Below are 24,180 nucleotides of genomic sequence, written 5' to 3' on the forward strand. Positions count from 1 at the left end.
AAAGAACGCGCATCCCTCCTGTAAACAATAAAAACTTTTGCCCACATCTTGTGAACAGTCCGCCAGGCTGTTTTGAACAAATGTGCATAAACTGCACGCTTATAATTCTTCATAAAAGAAAATAACATATTTAAATATGCCTTTTAGGGCTGTCAAAATGACTGAAAAACTAAATTCGAATTTTCTACTTAAATATTATCAAAATTCGAATTTAGTTTTTCAGTCATTTTTCAGCCCTAGTTGCGTTAAACGCTGATGGGGAACGCATCCAATAGTGCCATGCTATAAGCAAGCGCAGAACGTAGCCGCTCTGCGAGCCCTGCCCCAGAGTGCCTACAAAAGCATTCAAATGCAATCAATGACACATACATCGTCATCGCAGCTTGTGCGCCACTGATAAGGCTGCCTGACGGCTGACACAGACCTTAAATTCGAATGCAACGTTTTTTGTTAAAGCATTATTATTGAATTTCATAAGTTCCACTTATGATTTATGCGCGTTTGTTCACGGGAAAGTGAGTAAGACACAACAGTTATGGTATCATGATTATGGTTAAATAAGATGAAAGACATAATATAAAGAAATTAGCTACATTTATTTTCAAATTAAAAATCACAACACACATGTATCATTCAGTAGTGCGTTTTAAATATAATGTAAGCGCAACTTGTGTAGATTTAAAAGGGCATGACTGCTTCATTTTGACGTGCATTTGAATACTTTTACCATCTAATCATTCTCAGCATGCTTTAATTTTGTGTCTAGACATTTGCATCACTAAGTTTAAATCAGCATAAGCCTTTTTTGGCCTGTGCTCTGGAAGTGATCTGTTAATTCTGCTAAACTTTAATTAGCCTACTAAAACTAAAACTGAAACTAAAAATAAAACGAATTTAAAAATGCAAAACTATAATAACCTTGAATCACACACAACCTCAAAGGTGAAACATTACCCCCTCTGTATGTGCACAGCCAAGAATAATATAGAGAAGTCATCACATTCAGTCCTCGGATATAAACAGCACAGTTATCTCTGTTTAAACATCGAAATTCAGTACAGATGTGACAGCAGGTGACTTGAGCTCTCTGTAAGAGGAACTGTAAGACACAGTAAGAGGAACTGATTTAAATCTACTGAAAAGAGTGTGTTATTGTGGAGTGTTATTGAAATGCCAGCCTGGTTTAATTTTAGTCTGTACTCTCACAGGGGAGAGACAGTGAGATCCGGGCACAATGGCACATGTCAGCAATGACAGAACAAACGTAATGAGAGCGTTCCCCCGTGGCCTGACGTGCGTGTGTGTGTGTAAGTGATAAGAGAGACATAGGTTTACTATACAGTGTCATGGTCTGGACGGGCACAGAGGAGAACACACACACGCACCTCATCCAGGGGTCAGCTTCAACTTGAATCTCTTCGGGGAACATGGGTATGAATATTAATTAAAAGAGGGCCGTTTGGAGTGATTGGGTTCCATTGTTGGACTCCTGAGTGTATTATAGGCGGAGAGACTGATGCTGACTTACTCAGTCTGAGATATTGTCTCCAGCCACACGCACGCACACACGCCGTCACTCACACACACTGAATATCTGGTCAATGTGGTAATTACAAAGAGCTGGAAGTGAGAGAAGAGGAGCAATCTAGGGCATATCTGGGGGTTAGGGAGCAAAGGCAAAAAGTCCCTGGAGGAATAAGATAGAGAACAGAACAGAGACATAGAGACTGATGGAACAATGGCTGATCCGAGCTGACTGTGCTCACAACATACATACACATGAGAAGCACTTGTGTGAGTATATGCATTCATGCAGACAAATAAACATGCACAAAAATAGTCACAGGAAACAAATGAAAACATACCTGTGTGCTGACTCCAAAGTCACACAGTTTGATCTGACCCCGTGTGTTAACCAACATGTTGGAGGGTTTCACATCTGCACAGAGAAACAACTATAATATTACAATAATATTTATCAGTATTTAATATTATTGTCACTAAATGAATGTACTTTTGCGGTGTAATCTGGTAGACAACCTTACTGAAACCAAATTTTTAAATATTAGTGCACTTAATTTGACTTCTAGATACATATGCCTAAACAGTCAATTTCTTACACCGATATCCAACATCTGGATTTTTATTTTTTTTTTTTACACATTTTACAAGTTACATAAAAGTGGCTTTCTCACCTCTGTGTAAAATCTTCAGGCTCCAGAGGTACGTTAATCCTTTTACCACCTATAGATACACACAAACAGCAATACTCATTGAAAACAAACTCAGAAGAGACTCTCATGAGATGAGAGCTATGTCTGTAGAGGATAGAGCTGTAAATTGTCTAAACAGTGGCATATCTTTGATTATTGTGAGAAAGTGTGAGGGAGAGGGTAATGGGAGCAATGACAATTGAGCACTAATAAAATGTTACAAAGACAAAACACACATACACACACTGGTCAGAGCTGTAACAGATTCTTGGACATGCCGAAATCTCTAAAATCCAAGCTTTCAAAATTCCCTGATACACTTATTCGATAACAGTTTCATGACTTGAAGAGGACTTACCGCAACAGCAATTCTTCCCAACACATGCTCTGGGATTCTCCAGTAGACATCCAGAGAGCCACCTACATTCAAAACAAATAATTCAATTAACTTTGACATATTGTGAGTGATGCTTTCCTGTGCAAATGTTGCCTAGATGCCTGACAAATGTCAAAACAATTGAGACTTACCATCCATAAACTCAGTGCATATCGATATTCTGTTCTCCACAAAGAAAGCACTGTAGAACTTTATGATGTATGGAGAATCACACTGTAAAAAACACAATCAATCAAATATATCAAAACGAAAAATTTTATATGCCATAACACAATTTGCACTTTATCATAAATGTACATAACCACTGAAAAGTTTGGGCTGTGTAAAATTTTTCATTTTTTTATGCTTATGAAAGATGCTCACCAAGATTGTGCTGCTTAATATTTTTGTGGAATCTGTAATACATTTTTTAGGATTCTTTGATGAGTAGAAAGTTCAAAAACAGCATTTATACTTTTATAACATTATAATTTATTTTACTGTCACTTTTGATCAATTTAATGTGTCCCAGCTGAATAAAGGTATTCATTTCTTTTTAATCTTACTGACCCCAAACTTTTGAACAGCAGAGTATGTTCATTTATCAAATTAGCTAGTTAATGGCATTGCAGTGATATGAACACGGCTTTATGAAAAGGTTATTTATTTATACATTTTGGCTAACAGTTTATTGCCTAAGCTTGAATAATTGAGATTATTAAGAAATTTTTCATGATTCACCGGATGGTTCTCAATGATACTTCATTATTAGGAAAATACATGATTGATTGTTTCCAGTGAAAAGATGTGGTTAATTGTTTCATTAAGTGTTTGGCTGGTAGTTATTTATAGTAAGCCATGTAATGCTAATGCCACAGTATTTTATTCAGAATGTGAAATTGGCTGATTATTCTGTGTGATTGGCTCGTTGCTGCAAAGGGTGATTTGTAATAAATTAAAGTCTATCCTGCAGCTGTTTTCAGAGCAGGTTACAGGAACAGGTGGACTGAACTACATAGGCATTGATCCCTGAATAATTCATGACACTTCTTTTATACTTATCACAGTCATGCACCTCATATACACCTAATCTGAAAGCTGAAACCACACACAGCTCTAAACAAGTTTGGTTTTTACCTGGAACGTGGCTCCAAACTTTACCAAGAACAAAATGTATTCAGGTGTTACTTTTCACAGACTCTCTTAAGACTAACAAAGTGACACTTGAGTGCCAAAGAGAGGGCAAAATGCTCTAAGTTTAGTTTAGAGGGAGGTAAGAAACTGATATGACTACAGCATTGTCAGTTGCTGATCGGAATTAGGCCACTGTTTTTATTCACTGGAAAGAGGACTGAAATGCATTTATCTTATAGATACAGCTTAAGTAATCAAGCAGACAGAAAAGGAGGTTCAGACCTTATAAAGGATCTCAAGCTCTGACATGATCTGCTTTTGCAGCTCCACTGTGATGTCGAGAGGAATCACCTGCAATACAAGCATAAGGCCAGCATTTGAACAAACACACTCACACTGACCTTTCTGAGCTATCAACCGAGCACTTGAAATCTCAAATGAAATCCATTTTCACCCAAACAGAACTCTTAAGCAAAATTAGTTATATCGAAATCACATATGCAATGCTAGACACTTCCCCCTGCTTTTTCCCAACAATTTTACATCAGGTAAATACAACTTGCAAACATAAGCAGTCATTCGAGTATACTTTTCTGTTTGTGCGTCAATACTTCTGTTTCAGCTGGCTTTTGAGCTTGAAAGTGAATGCTTGAGAAACATGCTCAAAGAGTTTCTCTTCAACCAGTACTGACAGGAAATTAAACAGACTACCATTAAAAAAACAAAACAAACAAAAGCAGGCAATTAAACTCCCACAAAGATATTCCAAGGCTGTATTTTCATCTAATATTACAAAGTTCTGAAATAAAAACAGTTATGTTTTTCTTGCAACCTAGGTTTTTGTTCTCTCTCTTCTCCACTTTTGTATTGAAGCAGCGACTAGCTAAAATGCTTCTTTAGTTAAGGTTAGATTATCAGCCTCCCACTGAAATAATTGATTACAGGTAAGGCAGTAAGGCAAGGCCACGCAGTTAAAGCTCAGCAGAGATCACTTACAGCCTTAGCCAAATAGATAGCCCTGCTCGAGCAGACCCAGGCAGAGCGCAGACGGAAAGATGAGCAGACACAGCAGAAGATACAGGAGGAGAGGAGGACAGATAGGAGATAAGACAGAAGAGAAGTGAGAGGATAAAAGTAAACTAAACAGATGTCAATGAGGACGATGGGAAGGGGGAGAGAGAAAAAATGTGAGAAAAGAGTGGAAGAAATGATGGAACAGAGAACAGCTAAGATAGAAAAAGAAAGAGCTGCTCTGGAGTATGAGGGTCACAGGGTCTCAATCATGCTTAACTGTGGCAATGTAGGAGTGCTGGATTTGCTCTTTTGTGCTCTTCAATTAGTAGAGCACTATTAACATCTCCAGCGGTTAATCATTGCATCTTGCTGCAGTAAAGTCCACCTGTAGCAAAACCACCTGAGTTCACCTCTTCTGCTCTGCAGGCTCTTTATCTGTTTAAAGAGCATACTGGTTGTATGATTTTCTTACCCATTAGTTGAATGTGAGCTATAATATCATATGTTGGGTCTTTGGTATGTTTTCATGTTTTTTCTATGTGAGCCAGGTAATTCTGCAAATAAATAATCTACAAAATATGCAAACATTTTATTAAGTGTACTAAGGAAAACCAGTGGATTCCTTTAATTTAACGCAATGTTTGAGTGGTTGCTTTAAGTTCCAGAGCTTGAGGTTCTAAAGCATACAGACATATGCATTGTTCTTACCTTCACCGCTACAATTCTCTTCCCAAGCAAGTGGTAAGCTCTGTCAAAGAGAAAAATGTACAATTAATGACAATGCAAATTTTCTTAGCAATACCTTAACTTTGAAAAACGTACAAATAAACAAATCAAAATGTATATGTACACTACTCTTCAAATGCTTGGGTGCAGTGAGGTTTTTTTTTTCAGCAAGGATGCATTAAATTAATAAAAAGTGAAAGCAAAGACATTTACAAAGTTACAAAAGATTTCCATTTTAAATAAATGCTGTTCTTTGGAATGTTCTATTCATCAAAGAATCCTGAAAAAGTATGGCAAATAAGTGTTTTCAACATTAATAATAAGAAATATTTCTTGAGCGACAAACCAGCATATTAGAATGATTTCTAAAGGATCATGTGGCACTGAAGCCTGGAGTAATGGCTGCTGAAAACCCAGCTTTGCCATCACAGGAATAAATTACATTTTAAAATATATTAAAATAGAAAACATTTCTTTTAAATTTTAATATTTTTCACAATATTCATTTTTTTTGCCTATTTGTGATCATTTTAAACTGCAGCATTGATGAGCATAGGAGACTTCTTTCAAAAACATTACAGTATCTTACTGATCCTAAACTATGTGGCATAATGCATATATATGTGATATATGTGGCATATATGTCACTTATTTAAAGCTAAATATTTAGCCATGTATTACATATTTGTATCTGTATTTTTATCTTATGCATTTAAACATTTTAAACATTGCTTAAGTGTCCAAACACTTTTTGTGGCCATTGTACTCACAAAAAAAAATATATGGACAGATATTCAATGACTGACGTTTAAGGATGGAAACTATGTTCAAGATTTTAAGTCAGAGCTACCTGAGATGTACATCCATATGACTAAGACACTCAGCTGCTTTTTAAACATTTGTATTTATTTACAGATTATCAGTGGCTTAATCGCTACGAAAAAGAGCTCAGAGGAGGGGTGTCCTCATCCTAAGTGTCAAATGCAGGTGAGGTCAACCCTGAGTCAGTCACCTGCGAAACCTCAGACATTCTGAGCTGTGGAGCATTATCTGCTCCGTTCCCGTTTCATCGTGAGCTCTCCCAGACAGGCCTCCTGTTACAGGTCGAATTAACGGCAAAGCCGCAATTATTTAATTATGATCCTTGCTCATTCTGAGCAGTGGATCTGGTTACTGCAGTAGGTGCTGAAGAGGGGTTGGGTTACAATAACCCACGACACGGTCCATTCCACCAGATAATATACTATAACAACAGACAGCTGCCAAACGAGGGTGGATTCAACAACACAGGTGCACAGTATGTGTTTGTGTAAATGAGAAAGGACAGAACAAGAAAAAGACTGATTGGTTATGATTCTCTGTATGTAGGTGTGTATACGTCTGCAGTAAACAAATTCGTAACAGTGTTTGACCGTGCATGTGATTTATGGGAAATAGCTGGCTGATCTGGTTACAGCTCCAGACACCTCAACTCCGGCAAGCCTTTAATTAATGTCGCTCTAAGTGATGCGACGGCTAACTTCCCTCATTTAGGACGACGACACTCGATCCCATCTCACCTTAGTGTCCTCTGAGTGTGCACTTTACACTTCAGAAGATTCTGATCCATATAAGGCACGTAGATGCTTGCTTTGCTTATTGGTAACAAAGTATTAAATTAATATGCACTGAAAAGTACATCTCAAAAGGTTCAAGTCATTTCTGAAGCCAAGAAACACAACTGAAGAGTCAAAGTCAACTGATATCAATATCTGTTGAAGGTGGCACGGCATAGTTGGTAGTGATGGGTATATATATAGCTCAGGGCTGAATATCGGAAGGTTGCTAGTTTCACTTTGTGCATGTAGCAAGTCATAAGCATTACCATTGTGCCCTTAAGCAAGCCATTTAACCCCACGTCTCTCTATAGGGATTGTCTGTGTAATACAGTGGGTACGGAAAGTATTCAGACCCCCTTAAATTTTTCGCTCTTTGTTATATTGCTTACATTTGCTAAAATCATTTAAGTTAATTTTTAAGGGGGTCTGAATACTTTCCGTACCCACTGTATGTACACTATACGTTGCTTTATATAAAAGCATCTGCTAAATGACTACTTACTACTTACTAATGCCAACTCAACCAATGATATTGTCTAAATGGTCGCTTCAGGACATTCTGAACAGTAATGTATCCTAGTAAGCCCATTTGCAAAGTTCAGCTAAAGTCCTTGAACTTTGACCCTGCTGAGTAGTCATGCAGCGATGACCAAAGACTGACAGACGCGTGGTCAGGACGAGGTGACGTAGTGACGTGTGGTCCTGACCCCCGTAAATGTGTCTCTATTCGGTTTGTTATTTACACTCCAGAGCCCGAGGTAATGAATGCTCTGTCATGCAGTATTCATGGACCTCTCGAAGACAGCTATCCCATGCATGCGTGTTTGCAGACGAACACACACGCATGCAACCACACAAACAGGTTTCGATTACAGTGGCCAATGCGGACCAGACAGTTCTCTCCGTCTTTCTCTATGCCATCTAACCTGAGATGACCAGATGATCACCTCACCTGAAAGAAAGCCACAAAGCAGTGGTTCTCACCTGGTGGGTCATGACCCAAAAATGGGTCGCAGGTTAGTTCTAATTGGATCACAACTAGTGGGGGGGGGGATATGCAAAAGGTAAATAATTCAAAAACATTTTTTAGAAAGAAATTTAGAAAGTGACATTTGTCTACATCAATCATTCTGTATATTATTGTATCTATGTATATATTTGTTAAAATTTTTAGTGTATTTACTTAAAATACACTAAAATACATCTTTTCTCAGATATGTGAGCAAGAAACATGCTTATAAACAGCAACACAACATCAAGGGGTGCAGGTTAGGTGAAAGCCTTAGAGAAAAAAAAATTATTTATTCCTAAGAAAAGCAATTTAAGCGAATACCCTTGGCGCCATCCTGTATGCAGTCTGATGGTCACAAAGGTGTGTGTTTTGCATAAAGGAGAGTGCGTGTATGTGAGCGAGCACAGTAGAGGTGATCGAGGACAGCTGTGGAGATGGATGGGAGACTGGCCTAAATTTCACTATGAGCAACATCAGAGATTATATTACATTACATTTCACCTGCCGCTACCTACACTGAGGAAGAAACACAATAACAGTGAATGTTACCCTTCTTTAAAGATCATGAATATGTGGTGAACAAAATAGAAATAAAAAAATAAAAAAATAAAAACAAACATTCCTGGTATTAAAATTTTGCATTGGTTTTTAGTGCTTGTTCCAAACAGACTGCCTAGGTTCAGAACTGTATTTCTTTATCCAACACTTTAAAGAAGGAAAACACAGGGGAAAAGGTTTGAATTAAGAGATGAATGCAAAATTCAGCAGTTTCTTTTGTTTGAGGGGAAAAAATATAATTCTAGGCAAACACATTTAGTGCTGAGCATGCCAGACTGCATTCTTGTCTGGGTTGCAGTATTGGCTTTTTTAAAATGGTTGAACAATTTCCAACAACCCAGAGGTGCTCCTCCAGTAAGAGAAGCAAATGATGAGCGTCTGTGTTATCCACAAAAGCACACAGAGCCTTGCCAACAGTCACTTGGTTCAAGAAATGGACAAAATTATTTGTGTGTGCAAGATGATGACCTTGCCCTGTCCTGCAACTGTATAGTCTGTGGTATATAGCTTTGGCACAGAAAGGAGCTTTAGAAGGATCAAAAAGAGTCACTTCAACTTCACAAGCACTAAATCAGCAACATCCTTAATTCGCATGTCTCAAGACATTTAATGAGTCATAATATTGGGGGGCTGTTGAAGGATGTCTGAAAACATGAGCACAAGTGAGACCAATGTAAAATTAATGAGAACATGAGTGCGGACAACAAAACACTTTTTCCCTTTTCAGTTACATTTTCATGATTAAATTTGCCGGCTCTAGTTAAAACCTATAGATTGCACTAAGGGTAAAGAAGGCCTTTTAAGAGGTTGACCACAATCAGTCTAATTAAATCTCAAGGAAAAAACCACGAGAGCAAAACTCACTTGTAAACTGTTCCGCCATTTCCATGGCCAAGCTGCTCCTGGTACTGGAGGTCATGTTCATTGATCTAAACAAACAGAGAAAAAAACAGAGAAAGACTCTGCAGTTATCCAAAGAGAACAGAATCTAAATAATCTAAAAGGGGGATGTGTGTATGCATGCATTCATAGACATGTCTCTATGAAAACAGCAGTTTTCTATTTTTTTTCTTTTGCTCAGTAAATGTGTAAAATGGTAATATAAACTGAAGTGAGCTGATGAATTAAGAGCATGAAACTAAGGAAAACAGCGAGGCAGAGACAAAAGAGACACCACAATTTTAACAGCAACACCAAGTGGAAAAAAAAAACCTACTGAAATTCCAGTGTATGGTCAATTGTGGACAAAAAAAGGAGGATCAATACAACATTTGCTGTCTGATTTATAAAAGGACAACAGCAGCAAGGAGAGTGATGGTAATTTTAATGACTATTTGTTTGTCTGTGCTGTCTTATTCGACTTTGATAAAAGCTGTCAAAATGGTAATACAATACAGACCATTCTGACACAAAGAGGCCAGAGGGACCGGTACGTTTTCACATTCAGTCAGTTTTACGCACATCCCGAATGCCCTCCATCTTTATTTCAACCTCTTGATTTGAATATAAAAATAAAATGCATGCTGTAGGATCTTAACCCATAGACCTTCAAGTAAGACTAAATGTCAGTGGCCAATTGTATGAAGGTAAAAGAGTAGCAAAACTCCAGAGCTTGTTGATTTGAATGTGAGAACTTGTCATATTAATATTCATATTTGTAAGTTGAAATTTACAGTATACTCACGGCTCTGATGTGAAAAGTTGAATCTTTCGATTTGCACACGCAGACAATAATCAAAACACCAGTGTTTTGAATTCGGAGTTGCAGATTAATAGTTACAAATGTGTAAAATTACATTCACATAAACAAAATGACAGACATAAAAGTGTACAGCATATTTACATTTGCACTTTATTTCAGTTTTGCTGTACAACAACAAGTTGGCCCCCATTCCAGCCCCATCCCCGGTTCTGCTCTCTCACATCTACATGTACAAGTGCACAAGTGAGTTTTGCTATAGGAATATCGCGAAAGGAGTAGCAAAAGTCAAAGCGCTAAGATTTTAAGTTGTACTGCCAGATCTGAGAGGTTGTAAGTGCTGACTTGTGGTTGTACAGCGAAACTGAAGTAAAGTGCAAATGTAAATATGCCGTACACTTTTGTGTCTGTTGTTTTGTTTATGTGAATGTCATTTTACACATTTTTTACTATTAATCTGCAACTTTGAATTCAAAACACGGGTTTTTGATTATTGTCTGTGTGTGCAAATCGAAAGATTAAGCTTTTCACATCAGAGCCGTGAGTGTACATTTTAGGGCCGAGTAAAAAATATAGATATCTCGATATTAATCGATTCTCATTTTTACGGAACGATATCGATTCTTAAATCCCAACAATCGATTAGTCTAGCCTTTTGTCAGTTAATGGATGGAACGTTGAAGGGCACCTCCCATCCAATAAATCGCAATAAGCATTGTGCTTTGGTACTTTTAATATGAAACAAAGTCTCTGATTTCAAATTCTGTCTATTGTATTGCAGTACTCAAACAATAAATGCCGCTTTGGCACGGTTTAATGTGGAGTGACAGATTGCTGTAGCGCCTCAGATCAACAGATGCAGCAGAGCGAGGCGCACGTGAACTAATCATCTCCTCCACATTAATACCAGTTTCAGCACAAAATAAACATGACTAAACATCCGAAGGTAAGTTAAAAGAAAGAGTACAACTTTACAATCCGTATCCTGTCTCATGTAATCTCTCAATCAGTGTTTCAGCCGCGCAAAGATGTCAATATAACGACTTGTAAACAATGTCACGTAACGTCAAATTTACCGTTTAAAACATATTCGGTGACCATAAACTCATTAATCATATAGAAAAATAAACTGTAGAGAGGGGCATTTTGCTAAATATATGCACCATATAACATATTCATTATAATTTATGTTGGAATAAATCCATCAAGATTTTATGACAGCCACCATTATGTTTATATTTAAAAAAAATACAAATTCAAGTAGAAATATTATTATGTAATTGTAACTTTATTATTTTAAAATCTTCATTAAGTGAAATTTTAACAAATCAGTTAATTTTAGCCTTCAATATTAAAGTAATGTAGTACCAACTGACTCTCATATATATTTTACAGCATTAGTTGAGAGATTTTTTTTCCTTGAGAAAATTTGGCATGTACTGTACCTGATATATAGCCAAAATAATCGATATTGAAGTGAATCGAATCGGTAATCGAATCGCAAGCTTGTAAATGAGAATCTAATCGAATTGTAAAATTTGTGTCAAAACCCAGCCCTAGTAAATTTCAACTTATATATACGAATATTAATATGACAAGTTCTCACATTCAAATCAACAGGCTCTCATGTTTTGCTACTATTTTACCTTCATAAATTGCAACAAACCTCTCAAAATGGTTTAACCATTTTCATAACTTAAGGGGTATGTAACAACCAGAAGCAGATTCCATAGGGCCAGAGTATCTCTGAGCCTGACAAAGCAGAAAAAACGCTGTGAAGATCACTCTGGTAATCTTCTGACCAGACCTATAAATGCAGTTGCTAATTTCAACCGCGGAGGACTATTTTCAGATCCAGCTTTGAACTGATACATTCAGGTAACAAATTAATTCCCACTTGATCATTAACTTCCACTTAAACAGAGTTCAGAACAACATTTTTTCTTTTGAATCAGATCTTTTTGAATCATATTAAAACCATGAGATAACATTTTGTCAATAAATATTTATATAAATAAATTATAACAATTTTATAATAATAATAATGCTGTTATTATTATTATTATTATTAACAGCAGCATTTTTTTCATTAATATATTATTATTATTATTATTATTATATTTAATTAAAATTAAATCTTCTACCAAAGTAATATATTATTATTTCCATATATCAAGAACTATATGCCTTGCAGTCTTAACAATCCATTCAACAAAAAGTCATTTGTTTGTGATGGCTAATGTGTCTAGTTAGGTGTCAGTATTTGTGCGTGTTGTTGTAGGGGAAGTGATTCCCTTTGTGAACCAGACCTGATGTGAAGTCAATGCTCTGTTGACGGGCCGCACCCTGACTACAGGGGCCCAGTGCAGGACATTTGATTAGGCTGAAGTGTATGTATGTGTGTGTGTGTGTGTGTGTGTGTGTGTGTATGCGTGAGGGAGGATACTAGCGCTCCATTAACTGCACATGTTACAGGTGTCACAGGGGATGTGACTGTATTAATTGTCTATCTGACACTTTAGTTGACAGACTGGCAAGCTGGGGGCCTGTGGAGGGGGAGAAAAGGTGACAGGGAAAGCAGGAAGGGGTGGGCAGAAGGACACACAGATACAGCTCTGATCACTCAAGATAAAGATCTCAACCATACCACAGAGAAAGGGTCAGTGAACAGCCCGTTAGGAGCAATCAATAGATGCCTTATCACATTCACACACAGGCTATGGTGACAAATTAAATGGGATAAGTGATAGAAAGCATCACTGGTTGAGTGGTAACAGCATCACTAACAAGATAATCAGATGCGATTGAAGTGGGAATACTGTGCAGTATATGTGTGTATCAAAATGTATGCCGAAGTAAAAGTGTGTGTGATGTGAAGGGAGGGCTACTATACCTGTCCATTTGTCAAAATCTTCTTAAGCTCAGCTGAAGATTTCTTTAAAGTGCTTAAGCAAAAAGATAAATTATAACATTTTATACAAGATGCCTCAAAAATCTGACATGATGAGTAAATTGTTTAGACAGAGCAGTTACTTCACATTAGAAATGTTAAGACAAGACTCATTTGTCTAGAATGATCTGCTACACTTCACTTCTCTACATCACTGCTGAATACACATGCTGGCCTTCAGAATGCAGGTCTTTTTTCTGTGCCAGGGGATTTAATTCTCTAACAACAAAATCCAGTTAACATTGAAAAAAATGTTTCTGCTGTATGTTTAGGGTATGAAGACTGCAAACTCCTGATAGCATTTCTCTTTCTCTTGTAAAGAGAATGACATTATTGAGACCCTTATAACGAAATTAATCAATATCACCTTTAACTCAGCTTTAAACAATTTAAAAGCTAAACTGCAACTGTTCACAACAAGGCCCTATTGATTAAAATTTTATTTTCCTGAAAAAATGCTTATTAGCATGCATATTACTAGAATATTAGCCATTTATTAGTACTAATTAAGCACATATTAATGCCTTATTCTACATGACCTTATTCTACATTCCTAATCCTACCCAGTACCGAAACTTAACAACTACCTTACTAACTATTAATAAGCAGCAAATTAGGAATGTATTGAGGGAAAAGTCATAGTTAATAGTGAATAAGTGTTCCCTATTCTAAAGTGTTACCGCTTTTCTACTTATATCATGACTTATTTCCAAAGCACAAAGGCACCATAATGGGACAAAATTATCGATAAAGAAACAGGAATTACATTGGTAACATACACTAAAGTTCAAAAGTTTGGGGTTTTTTTTTGATTGAAAATATAGTAAAAACGGTAGTAATGTTAAATATTAGTACAAATAAAAATAACTTTTTTATTTTAATATACATATGTATTTATGTGATGGCAAAGCTTAATTTTTAGCAGCCATTACTCCAGTCTTGAGCGTTACATTATCCATCAGAAAACATTCTAATATGCTGATTTGATGCGCAAGAAACATTTATTTTTATTATAAAAGTTAAAAACATTTCTGCTAATATCAGATTTCCCTGCTTAGTTATATAGTTCAGAACTGTAAATTGATTACCAAGCAATGTAGCAAACTTGAGGCATTAATATAGAATTGTATTTGAGTGTACGCTTAATAGCGTCGAACATAGCTGATCCAAACAGAATTTATAGTCAACTATTGTTTTCGTAAAAGATATTTCTACTGAATCATTAATGCAGTTGCTTTACTGTAAATATATCTGTATTTATAAACAAAATAAATCTTGGTAATAAGATTTTTCTCTCAATGAGGGCAGGCATGATCTGGGATCACTCACCTATCATTGGACCGGGAATCAGCCGCAGAGGAGCCCCTGCCACTCGAGGATTCGGGCCGCGTGTTCACCTGCGGCCAAACAAAGACAATCAGAGCCCTGTGCTAATTAACCTGTCATTTAACAGCAAACTGCCTGGTTTGGCCGCAAGGTTAATTGGCTTTTGTGGGGGAGACAGAGAGAAATAAAGAGAGAGGCTTGAGGAAAGGGGTCACTTCATCTATCAGGCAAAATTAAATATAACTCTGGGAACAACCTTGGGTTAAAAAAAAAAAAATGAATGAATCAACATCACGTCCTTTATTTGTCATTAAAGAGGATTCACGAAGCTGCTTATTGTCAGAGCCACGCTAACAGATCAGAGCGGGAGAATGAAGGAAAAAGCTCAAAGAGAGTCTCTATATACACAAGTAGATTAATTGAGGTCTGAAGGTCGTATAGTGTAGTGCAGTAAAGCAGTGATTCTCTTCTTAATTAGTGTCTACGAAGACCTCATTTAGATCAGGTTATCAGGGTTTTTTTATCCTCTTCAAGCCAATTAATCCAGAATTAAACAAAAACAAGAACAAAACAAGAATAAGATGGTCCGTATCATACTATTTAGGTAAGCAGAAACTATACTACCCTAAGCTTGGGGTTAGTAAGATTTTTTTGTTAAAGAACTTAGTTTTATTCAGCAAGGATGCATTAATTAATCAAAAGTAACAGTAAAGACATTTACAATGTTGCAAAAGATTACTATTTCAAATAAATGCTGTTCTTTTGTATTAATCAAAGAACTTTCTATGATCACCACATCAGTATCTTAGAATAATTTCTAAAGGATCATGTGACACTGAAGACTGGTGTAATGTCTGCTGAAAATGTATCTTTGCCATCACCATCACAGGAATAAATTACATTTTAATTTGTATTAAAATACAAAACAGCCATTTTAAATTGCAATAATAGTTCATAATATTGCTGTTTTTACTGTATTTTTGATCAAATAAATGCTGTTGTGAGCATAAGAGACTTCTTTCAAAATCATGAAAAAAATTCCACCGAGCCCAAACTTTTGAATCATCACACAAACTTTAAATATGTTTGTTTTGACATAGCAAACTTTTGAATAACGTTATCTAATTCAGCAACAAAGAACCAATAATTCTTATTTTAGCAGATTAAAACAAATGCAAATGAAAAGCATTGAGGGGGTAGAAAATGAGGGACAGATAGACAAAGAGTCTTGACTTCAATTGACTTTTCAATAAGTGGTACACAGCATAACCAATCCATGCCCAACTCTGCTGAAACAATCACTGAGGCACATACCTTCAGGCCGTGTATGTTGCGGATCCCTGGGGTCTTACCGGCTGAAAAGAAAATGGACTAGATTGTAGATCACGTGAGGCCAGAGAAAAAGAACATGAGCAGAATGTATTAAATGTTTAAAATGACAGAATGAGTCTATCTGCAACATTGCAAAACAGACATGCTGAGATGCAGCTTAGGGAGCTTTTAACTATCATAAAGAATATTGTGTGTGTGTAAATGCATGTATTCAGAAAGAAATTGCTTCAATAAACCAAACTGATATTTATTCGTCTCTCAGAAGCCATTGAGGATGACATAAAGTGGTATTTTGCTAACAGAAAATGCTCACACACACATGTGAGCAGGGTATTGCTGAGTATGGGGATTTGAACTGTGATCTAGGGTCTAGGTGGCCCTCGGGCACGTTTACTGTTGCGGTGTTGAACTGTAATTTGGACCAGCAGACTAACACACACTATACACACCTCGTGGAAATATCTGTAAAGGCTCAGGTAACAGTCCATTGATGCGTTGCTCCATCACTGTGTTGCAATACTGCGGAGAATAAAGTGGAACAAAACTCTTAAAAAGCAGCCCAATTCATTTTTTCAGTATATTACATTGAGAATCAATATTATGCTCGATGACGGTCTTTCAGAAAAAAGTCCCATGGAGTACATAAAAGCAATCTTATGTCAAAAAACACATTCTCTTTCTCTCCGAGTCACTTGCATGTTGGGAGGAAAAGAAAAGATGCTAAATGAATCGGGCACCCTGCTCAGGTAATCTTTTTGAAACACCAGTCACCCTCTGTATCAGTTCATCCGTTGTAATGGCTGCCAAGCGCAGACCAATCACTGAGTTTTCTCATTTCAGCCTGACGTAAAAGCAATCTGCCAGTAACGGCTGCCTATTAATTAATTACTCTGCATAATAGGCTGAAATGGAGTCTGGCATTTATAAACCTATGATATTATTAATGTCATGGCAAGCTTTTTGTGCAATTATTTTTTTGTCTTTAATTAATCCAATAATAATTTAATTATACCATTAATAAAGAAATTGTAAAGACTTGTAAGACTTCACATGATATTATATATACTGTATGTGTGTGTGTACACATATATGAAAAAAATATATATTTTACATTATTTGTTATTTTCTATATTATTTATGATTTATTTATATTTACATTTTAAATATTTATACTCAATATTAAAAACGGATCTTGCAGCTGATAAGCAGTAACTTTTGCCGAATTAATTTTAATACTTGTCCTCAGAAACTTGTTTCATACATGTACATTATATGTGATATTTTATTTTATATATATTTAGGTAATTGCAATTACCTAACAATTTCATATATTTTATTTATTATTTTACACTGTATAAATGTTCAATATTTTTAAGTCATCTAGCACTTTTGCTGATTCTATTTCAAAAGAACTCCGCTCTCTTTCAAACATACGCACAGATTTTTGTCTCCTGCCAAAAGAACATTCAATTTGATGTTTCGGTTAACAGAACCATCTGGTCGCTCGTTCTCTTCTCTCAGTCCAGCCAGAGACCTTTGTGCCCAAACACAGAGCCCCCATCACACACAATAAAGCCATTAAAAACCACAGATCCAGATGGACAAGAGAGGAGGGGAGAGTGTCAGTGTTTGAAAGAAAGACAAAGACAGAGAGAAAGAGAGACAAAGGCAGAAAAAGACAAAGGTCAAAAGCAAGCCTAACTGAGGGGCCGGTGGTACAGTGCTGTCCCTCCGCCGAGTGCGAATGCATGATGAACACGCCGGAGCGTGCGCGAGGACATGCAGAGGAAGCAGTGTTAGAGCAGCTGTTATTAAATACCCTATTTATCACTGTCACCTCTCTGCACTGCCTGCAGGCGCTGAAACCATGTAGCTCTACCAAAACACACACCTTTAATTTTCCACTTGGTTGCTTTATCGATTAGGGCTGCAATTACCTAACTAATCTGTAACAGTGTATTAAAAGAAACCTCCCTTTGTTGGACAATAACTAAAGGCAGTTTGATCACAAGAAGGCAGCTTGAGAGCTGGAGGGAACATAGGAGTCAGACCTCCGCTCTGTTGGACCCCGATCATTAACACACCCTGAGTAAAGCGCTCCGTAATTAGCCGGCCCAGCCTGGGAGATCAGTGCCTGTGTGTGTGTGTTAGCGAGGCTACATCTGACATGGGTCAGTCTTTAACATTGAACTAACATCCTGGAAAGGCTGACGGTAAGAAGCAGCTCACCGGGGACCCAGAACATCTCAGAGACCTCAGACTGATGATCACTGCTGGAGTTAAAAAAAAAATTTTAAACCTGCAGTGAAGACAGTTTGAAGGTCGGATTCCACCAGAGAGCTTGGCGAATTAGCTTACACACCTGTAAAGCAAGAAGTCATCTCTTAATTCCTATTAAGTCTACATAACAGTAGATCCCTTCACAAGGAATTAATTGAAGCAAATTTATAAAGGTCCCCACAGAGACCCCAAGAGCCACCAAGGCAAAGGGCACCCGCTTGAAATATGACCACAATGATCGGTTAAATGTAGGCGCAAGCTTCCGAACATGTTACACGCATATTAAATTCCCCCCTTCTCAGCAGCTTGCGCTCTCCCCAGAGGAGCAAACGGCATCATGGGAGGAAAAACTCATTTTCAGTAAAAGTGGACTCGTTGTGCTGTTAACCAAAATGCGATGGGAAGGCAATCTGCAACGCGCGGTAATATTCACTGTCAGAGTAATATGGCCTCAAAGGATTCTTTGCTGATGTGCGATGGCAAAATCTCTCCGTGTACAAGCATTACTGCAGATTGTTGCGATAACAAATGAGAACACTCACATTCCCACAGATATCTCCAATGTCAGAATGTGTGTCTCAAAACCAGCCACACGGCGACCGCAGAATTAATCAAGACAGGTTGAATTAAAAGTTGAATTACACTCAGGCAGTGCAGGACACCCGCGAGACATCATTGTCAGTGTGTCACCTTCTGGCCTAATCTGGCTAATGACTGCAATGGCCTTGAGAGGTACCACTTTGATAAAGCATCTAAAAATAAATAAATATCAAATCTAAGTGATTTCATTTCCTGCAGAAGCAGTAGTTTTGAAGCCCATGGCTACTCGAGAGTCATTGAGAGCTGATGGGGGGTAAAAGACAACACCAGCTGAAAGTGGATTTTGAAAAATTCCTCTACCCAGGAGGGCTGTGCTTCTAATGAGGCGAAACTTTAAGTATTGAATAATAAATAATAAAAGCTGATAGTTCATTTAACTTCCACTGTACTTCACATGGGGAAAAACTATTACGAGTCATTACGCTTGGTGTCCACAATGTGTGAGCAGTAAGTATTGAAAGCACTTTTACGGCGGTCTCAAAAGAAAAAAGTTAAAAACAACAAACAGAAATCTGAGAAAGATAATGCATTCCTGGACTTGAAAAGAAAGACTGTTTAAATAGGTAATCAGGCAAAAGTTTACGATAGCTTTTTATTAAACGCATGAGACACAAATATTTTGTTTTCATTAACGTTAACGTTTTCAATTTGTGCCTGCTCACAGGGGAAGCCACTGCCTGAGTCAACACAAAAATAATGAATAATAAAAAATAATATTACAATCTTCCCTTTGCTTATCTTGCTTTGTTAACACCTCTTTAATGTAAAAGGGGGGTGCAAGCCAGAGTTGCCATGGTAACATCAAGAGGCACAGCCAGAAAAAGAAAATAGATGAAGAAATTGAAGAGGAAAAAGAAAATATGTAGCTACTTGTCATCATTGTCAATAAGCAAAGTAATTAAAAACACTTTCCCCAAGGGTAAATAGATCTGGAATAATAGATTTGTAATAGCTTTTCCCTTCCAACAAAAACACTTTCAGCATACAAAAGTCTAATACAACAGACTGTAACAGAGCTCAACAGTGACCACCCACGCTTCAGCAGCCTTGGTTCCGGAAGTTTTTTTTTTTTTTGGTCTATTTTCTCCATAGGCATTTTATTATAGCATTTTATTGGAGAGTCTCATGAACCAACCAGATCCGAGATGAGGTATCGTAATATATCGATAGACGATAACCGTGGCACTTCAAAAATGAAATACTGTTATCGTGTTAATACTACACACTCAGTGACAGTCCCATTTATATGGTTGATACTCCAGCATAGTTGGTGATGGTACAGCACCTTAACACTGGTTACCACCCATCATAAAACAGAAAAAAAGAAAGATGCAGTTATTTTTGTATGCATTTTTGTACAGCTCTCTCTCTCCATCTCCCTAGAATTATATTTTGGGTATGATTTATTGGAGAAAACAAAGTTAAAGATGAATTTGACTGATAGTTTTTTTCCCTAAAATTTCTATAGATATCCAAATAAATTATTTTGGCCACAATAACCAAGCAGTGAAAATCTGATATTGTGACAGCCCTATCACAAACTATGATTTATTTTAGATTTATTGTAATATTAGCATAGACACAAATACATAAGTACCTTAAAAGTGCAGCGAGACAGACTTAATTACATCATTTGCAATGCTTCGCGCAATGCTCTTTTGTCAGAAGTGTTGTGCGACTTCTCTGATTGGTGGAGTTTTGTTTACAATTATAGGCAATGTAGTTCTTTACTGGCAATCTGACTATGAAACATTTAAGAAATTATGCTGAAACCATACTGTTTAACAGCAAAACAAGGGACTCAGCTTCGTTTATACATCAGGGATACTCACATACGACAGCATGGCTTTGAGCTCCTCATCACTGCGAACTGTGATTCGGTCACCAACTTCATCCTCATCTGAAATAAACAAGAGCACATCTGAATCATCTAAGAGCTAATCACTTGTCTATATAAACAAACATTTTTATCATCCATTCAGCAAATTTTTATATTTACTTTTTTGCACGATGTTTGCCCCTTATGATCAACTGTTTTTAGTTAAATAAAGATAATAGTATTGCAAAGAAGAAAAGACAGTAGTTATTCATTAATATTTTCTTATTGGTTAAAACTGTTCTACTGCCTATACTGATAGTAACTTCCTTTAAAATAGCTAAATAATTTAAATACAACAACAATGCTCACATTCAAAAGCTGTGACTGTGGCTTCAGGCATGACATCCTTGATCGCGGCCTGCCAAACAAGAGAATCACTGAGCAATCACACATTTGACTGACAGCTGTCAATCAGCACCACTGTCCTAACAACCTCTCATCAGGAAATGACATTCTCCATGAAAGCTCTCTTTCTCTAGAATGTACTGAGAGATCACATGAAAGCACACTGTGACTAAAGTCAAATCAGCAACTCACCAGCAAATCACTGAAGTTGAGATGTGATGGAGAGTCCACTGAGGAGTCCATGTCTCCCACCGGTGTCTTTATCCGAATGACGATTCCCTCAGATTCCATGCTGCACAGGTTATTCAAAACAAGTAAAAGCATAACAGAAGCACATCGAGAAACATAATCTTGGCTTTCGGTGCAGATTCGCAGACACACAGCAGCTGTACTGTACAGCAGGCTAGACAGCTAGCTGCTTAGCTCACTAGCAGTGAAGAAAACATGCGAGTATTTCCCACACAAACCCCTAATAACCGAGCGACATGTCATTCCAGATGTACTGCCTACTGTTAATCAGATTTTAACTATGGTTTAAAACAAATTTAAACATGAAAAAGCATTTTTTTCAGCAGTTAACAAACTGTCAACAATGAAAGTAAAGCAGAGGAAGTTTAGCGGAAGTGTTTTGACATTTTCCCGGAAGCTGAACGTCCATTCGAGGCACATAAAAGCCTCTCAGAGTAGTTGACTGGTAGACGTTACTCGCGACGTTTCTGTGTCAATTATTGTTGCCTGTATGTAATTATTTTTTCAAAAATGTTGTCATTAAATTAATGAATTTATTAAATGATTAATAACTCACTTACACATCACTTTGTAGGCCAATTAGTTTTTTTAAAACGTTGCGAGCAAGTTGCTACACAAGGCTAAGATACATTATATGTTTTTAATTGTTTGTATAATTTTAACCACACACATCATTTTAGTCATATATCAACCATAAACTGCATTGCAAAATCTTTCTCTCGCTGTCTGTTATTTCAGTTTAACACATTTTTTCAGCTTTCACTTTGAAATAAAGTACATTTTTGCTTTACCTTAATTATTTTACATTTAAATATATTCAAGTAGTCACGTAATATTGGAGGTACAGTAAAATGGTCATTATCACAAAATCAACACTGACAGTTTGATCAAGACTGATGCAGAGACACAGTGCTATATTTCTTCTTACATAAAAAATGATTTCAACAATATAAATATATAAATACAAATAAATATTTATTTGCTATAAGCAGGGTAATATAGTCACGTGGTCTTTATTGCTGTAGATAATTTCCTACTTTACCTATTTATTATTTACTTCATCTCTTTCATATTTCACCTCTATTACTTACTTTACTTCTTTAGTTGTAAACCATTTAAATAGCATTAGTATTTAAAGATTTTCACTTTTGCACAACCCGTTAGCATGTAATTGAATGTACAACAAAGAACATTTAGTGCGCTGTTGATTACAGCCTTATCTTAGGAATGACTCATTCGCTCAGTCATGGTCACAGCCTGATTGCGAAAGCCTCAACAGACATTGATCCTTCAGCGAAGTAGAGTTTTGTTTCTTTCGACCTCAGAGTCCAGCTAATGCAGCTTTGATACGCCTATAGGCCACAGGCAGGATTTAGAGCATCATGTAATGATAAACAGCTATGAAAGCTAAGTCTAACCCATGGCGAGCTGAAATCCACAATGATCGCAGCCTTCCAAACAGGATCAGGTCTCACATCAAACTTTAAAACAAGTGTTTCCAGCCTACCAATGGCATATCCTATTATCAGTGCTAAAGCTGCCCTGTCAAGATGGAAGAATGCCACCTTAAATGTTTTCTTTGCTCACTTTGCAAGAGAACAAAAGCAAAACGCTTAAATACGCAATGGGGTTGAGTTCAGTTGAAAGAAGACCATTCTCGTCTCAAACTACAATTGAAAGAGTCAGGTTTTAACCCCCTGCATGTTTGTAAAACTTACTAAGAGCTCTCTGTTTAATGATCAGATTATATTACTTGCATTACAATTGCCATCTAGGGATTTATACTTTTGATAGCTCTAAAATGTACTGTTTGTGCAAACAGCTGAATACACAAGCGGCTCATAAACACACAATCGAGGTCTTTCTGAATGACTCATCAGCTGCTCTGCATGACATTGATTGTGTGTCACACAGCACAATAAGTAATGGCTGAGTCTCATTGTTGCAGACGTAGAGGCTGAATTGTAGACAGAAATGGAGTACCAGAATCAATGTATCTAGCTGCAAAGCGCTGATTAGAAGAGAGATGTAATTGCAGTTTGTCGTCCCTCTGTGAACCTGCTGTTAATGTCTGGTACAGAATTAAAAAAAAACATGAACATGCCAAAAAAAACATGCCACATCGCAAACACAATTATCAGAAATCAGACTGGACCTATAGCCACAAGGAAGAGCATACGACAGAGTGAGAGAGGGCTGGAATCCAGTGTCTGGTAATAAAAAAACATTTTATCAGCCCAAACGGTCTTCTCTCTCTTCCTCTCCATCGACAAGCTGCTTAGCTGAAACAGAGCAGTTTGACTACCCATGAGCTGCTGCAAGAACAGGAATAAAATACAAGCTGGGAAAGTTTCCATTACAGCAAAATTGGTAATGATAATTTCTGGGTTTTCCCACAAAAACAATTTTTTTTTGATATTATTGTTTGTAAAATTAATTAATTTTAGTAGAAAAACAACAAGTTCTTCAGACAGTATTTTGAACAGAAGTACAAATCAAGCATCAGGGAGTTGTTACCTGCTGTAAATTTAGAAGTTTTGATCAGACTTCTGAAACTTCACATATTTGTTCCTCAGCTTGTAAAAGATCAGCACTACATTCAATATTGACCATCACACCTCTCACCCACCTGATCCACTGCATCTGGAATGTGTCCACCACTCTGATTGGAATGGCTAAAGTGTGAGTAATATGTAAATTAGATCATCATTGCTTCCATAAAGTAGTGATGCACATGCATAATAAATTGGCTTGTTAATTACCTGTTTATTTTGCTCATCTATCACCGTAGAGGGGTCTGCATTGGGTCCCAACTATATCTCACTTTGCATAAAGAGAAATATAGTTGCCATATAATGTTGGACAACATTTTCTGTTTTTGTGCAAATA

General features: G+C 36.9%; 1 protein-coding gene across 3 annotated transcripts in view; it reads right to left on the reverse strand.

Moving 5' to 3' along the window:
• LOC107700484 (dual specificity mitogen-activated protein kinase kinase 5-like) overlaps window positions 1-23,901 on the reverse strand; it is a 64,864-nt gene extending 40,963 nt beyond the window's left edge. For 2 of the 3 annotated variants that reach the window (XR_001635554.1, XM_016502159.1), the window contains exons 1-14: window positions 21,235-21,665; window positions 21,007-21,055; window positions 20,651-20,718; window positions 16,388-16,457; window positions 15,921-15,961; window positions 14,610-14,677; window positions 13,224-13,275; window positions 9,496-9,560; window positions 5,446-5,485; window positions 4,006-4,074; window positions 2,742-2,823; window positions 2,572-2,633; window positions 2,196-2,244; window positions 1,866-1,939 (exon numbers count right to left, since the gene is read on the reverse strand). Coding sequence is in view for 2 of the 3 variants with exons in the window: in XM_016502159.1 (XP_016357645.1) it covers window positions 1,866-1,939; window positions 2,196-2,244; window positions 2,572-2,633; window positions 2,742-2,823; window positions 4,006-4,074; window positions 5,446-5,485; window positions 9,496-9,560; window positions 13,224-13,275; window positions 14,610-14,677; window positions 15,921-15,961; window positions 16,388-16,457; window positions 20,651-20,718; window positions 21,007-21,055; window positions 21,235-21,366 (921 nt within the window). In the remaining variant the exon portion in view is untranslated. Of the gene's footprint in view, window positions 1-1,865; window positions 1,940-2,195; window positions 2,245-2,571; window positions 2,634-2,741; window positions 2,824-4,005; window positions 4,075-5,445; window positions 5,486-9,495; window positions 9,561-13,223; window positions 13,276-14,609; window positions 14,678-15,920; window positions 15,962-16,387; window positions 16,458-20,650; window positions 20,719-21,006; window positions 21,056-21,234; window positions 21,666-23,808 lie in introns of those variants that run through there. The other variant, XM_016502160.1, reaches the window with a different exon arrangement.
• Window positions 23,902-24,180: the final 279 nt, after the last annotated feature.

Source organism: Sinocyclocheilus anshuiensis, unplaced genomic scaffold (assembly GCF_001515605.1).
Source record: "Sinocyclocheilus anshuiensis isolate Anshui unplaced genomic scaffold, SAMN03320099.WGS_v1.1 scaffold154, whole genome shotgun sequence".
Classification (NCBI taxonomy): Eukaryota; Metazoa; Chordata; class Actinopteri; order Cypriniformes; family Cyprinidae; genus Sinocyclocheilus; species Sinocyclocheilus anshuiensis.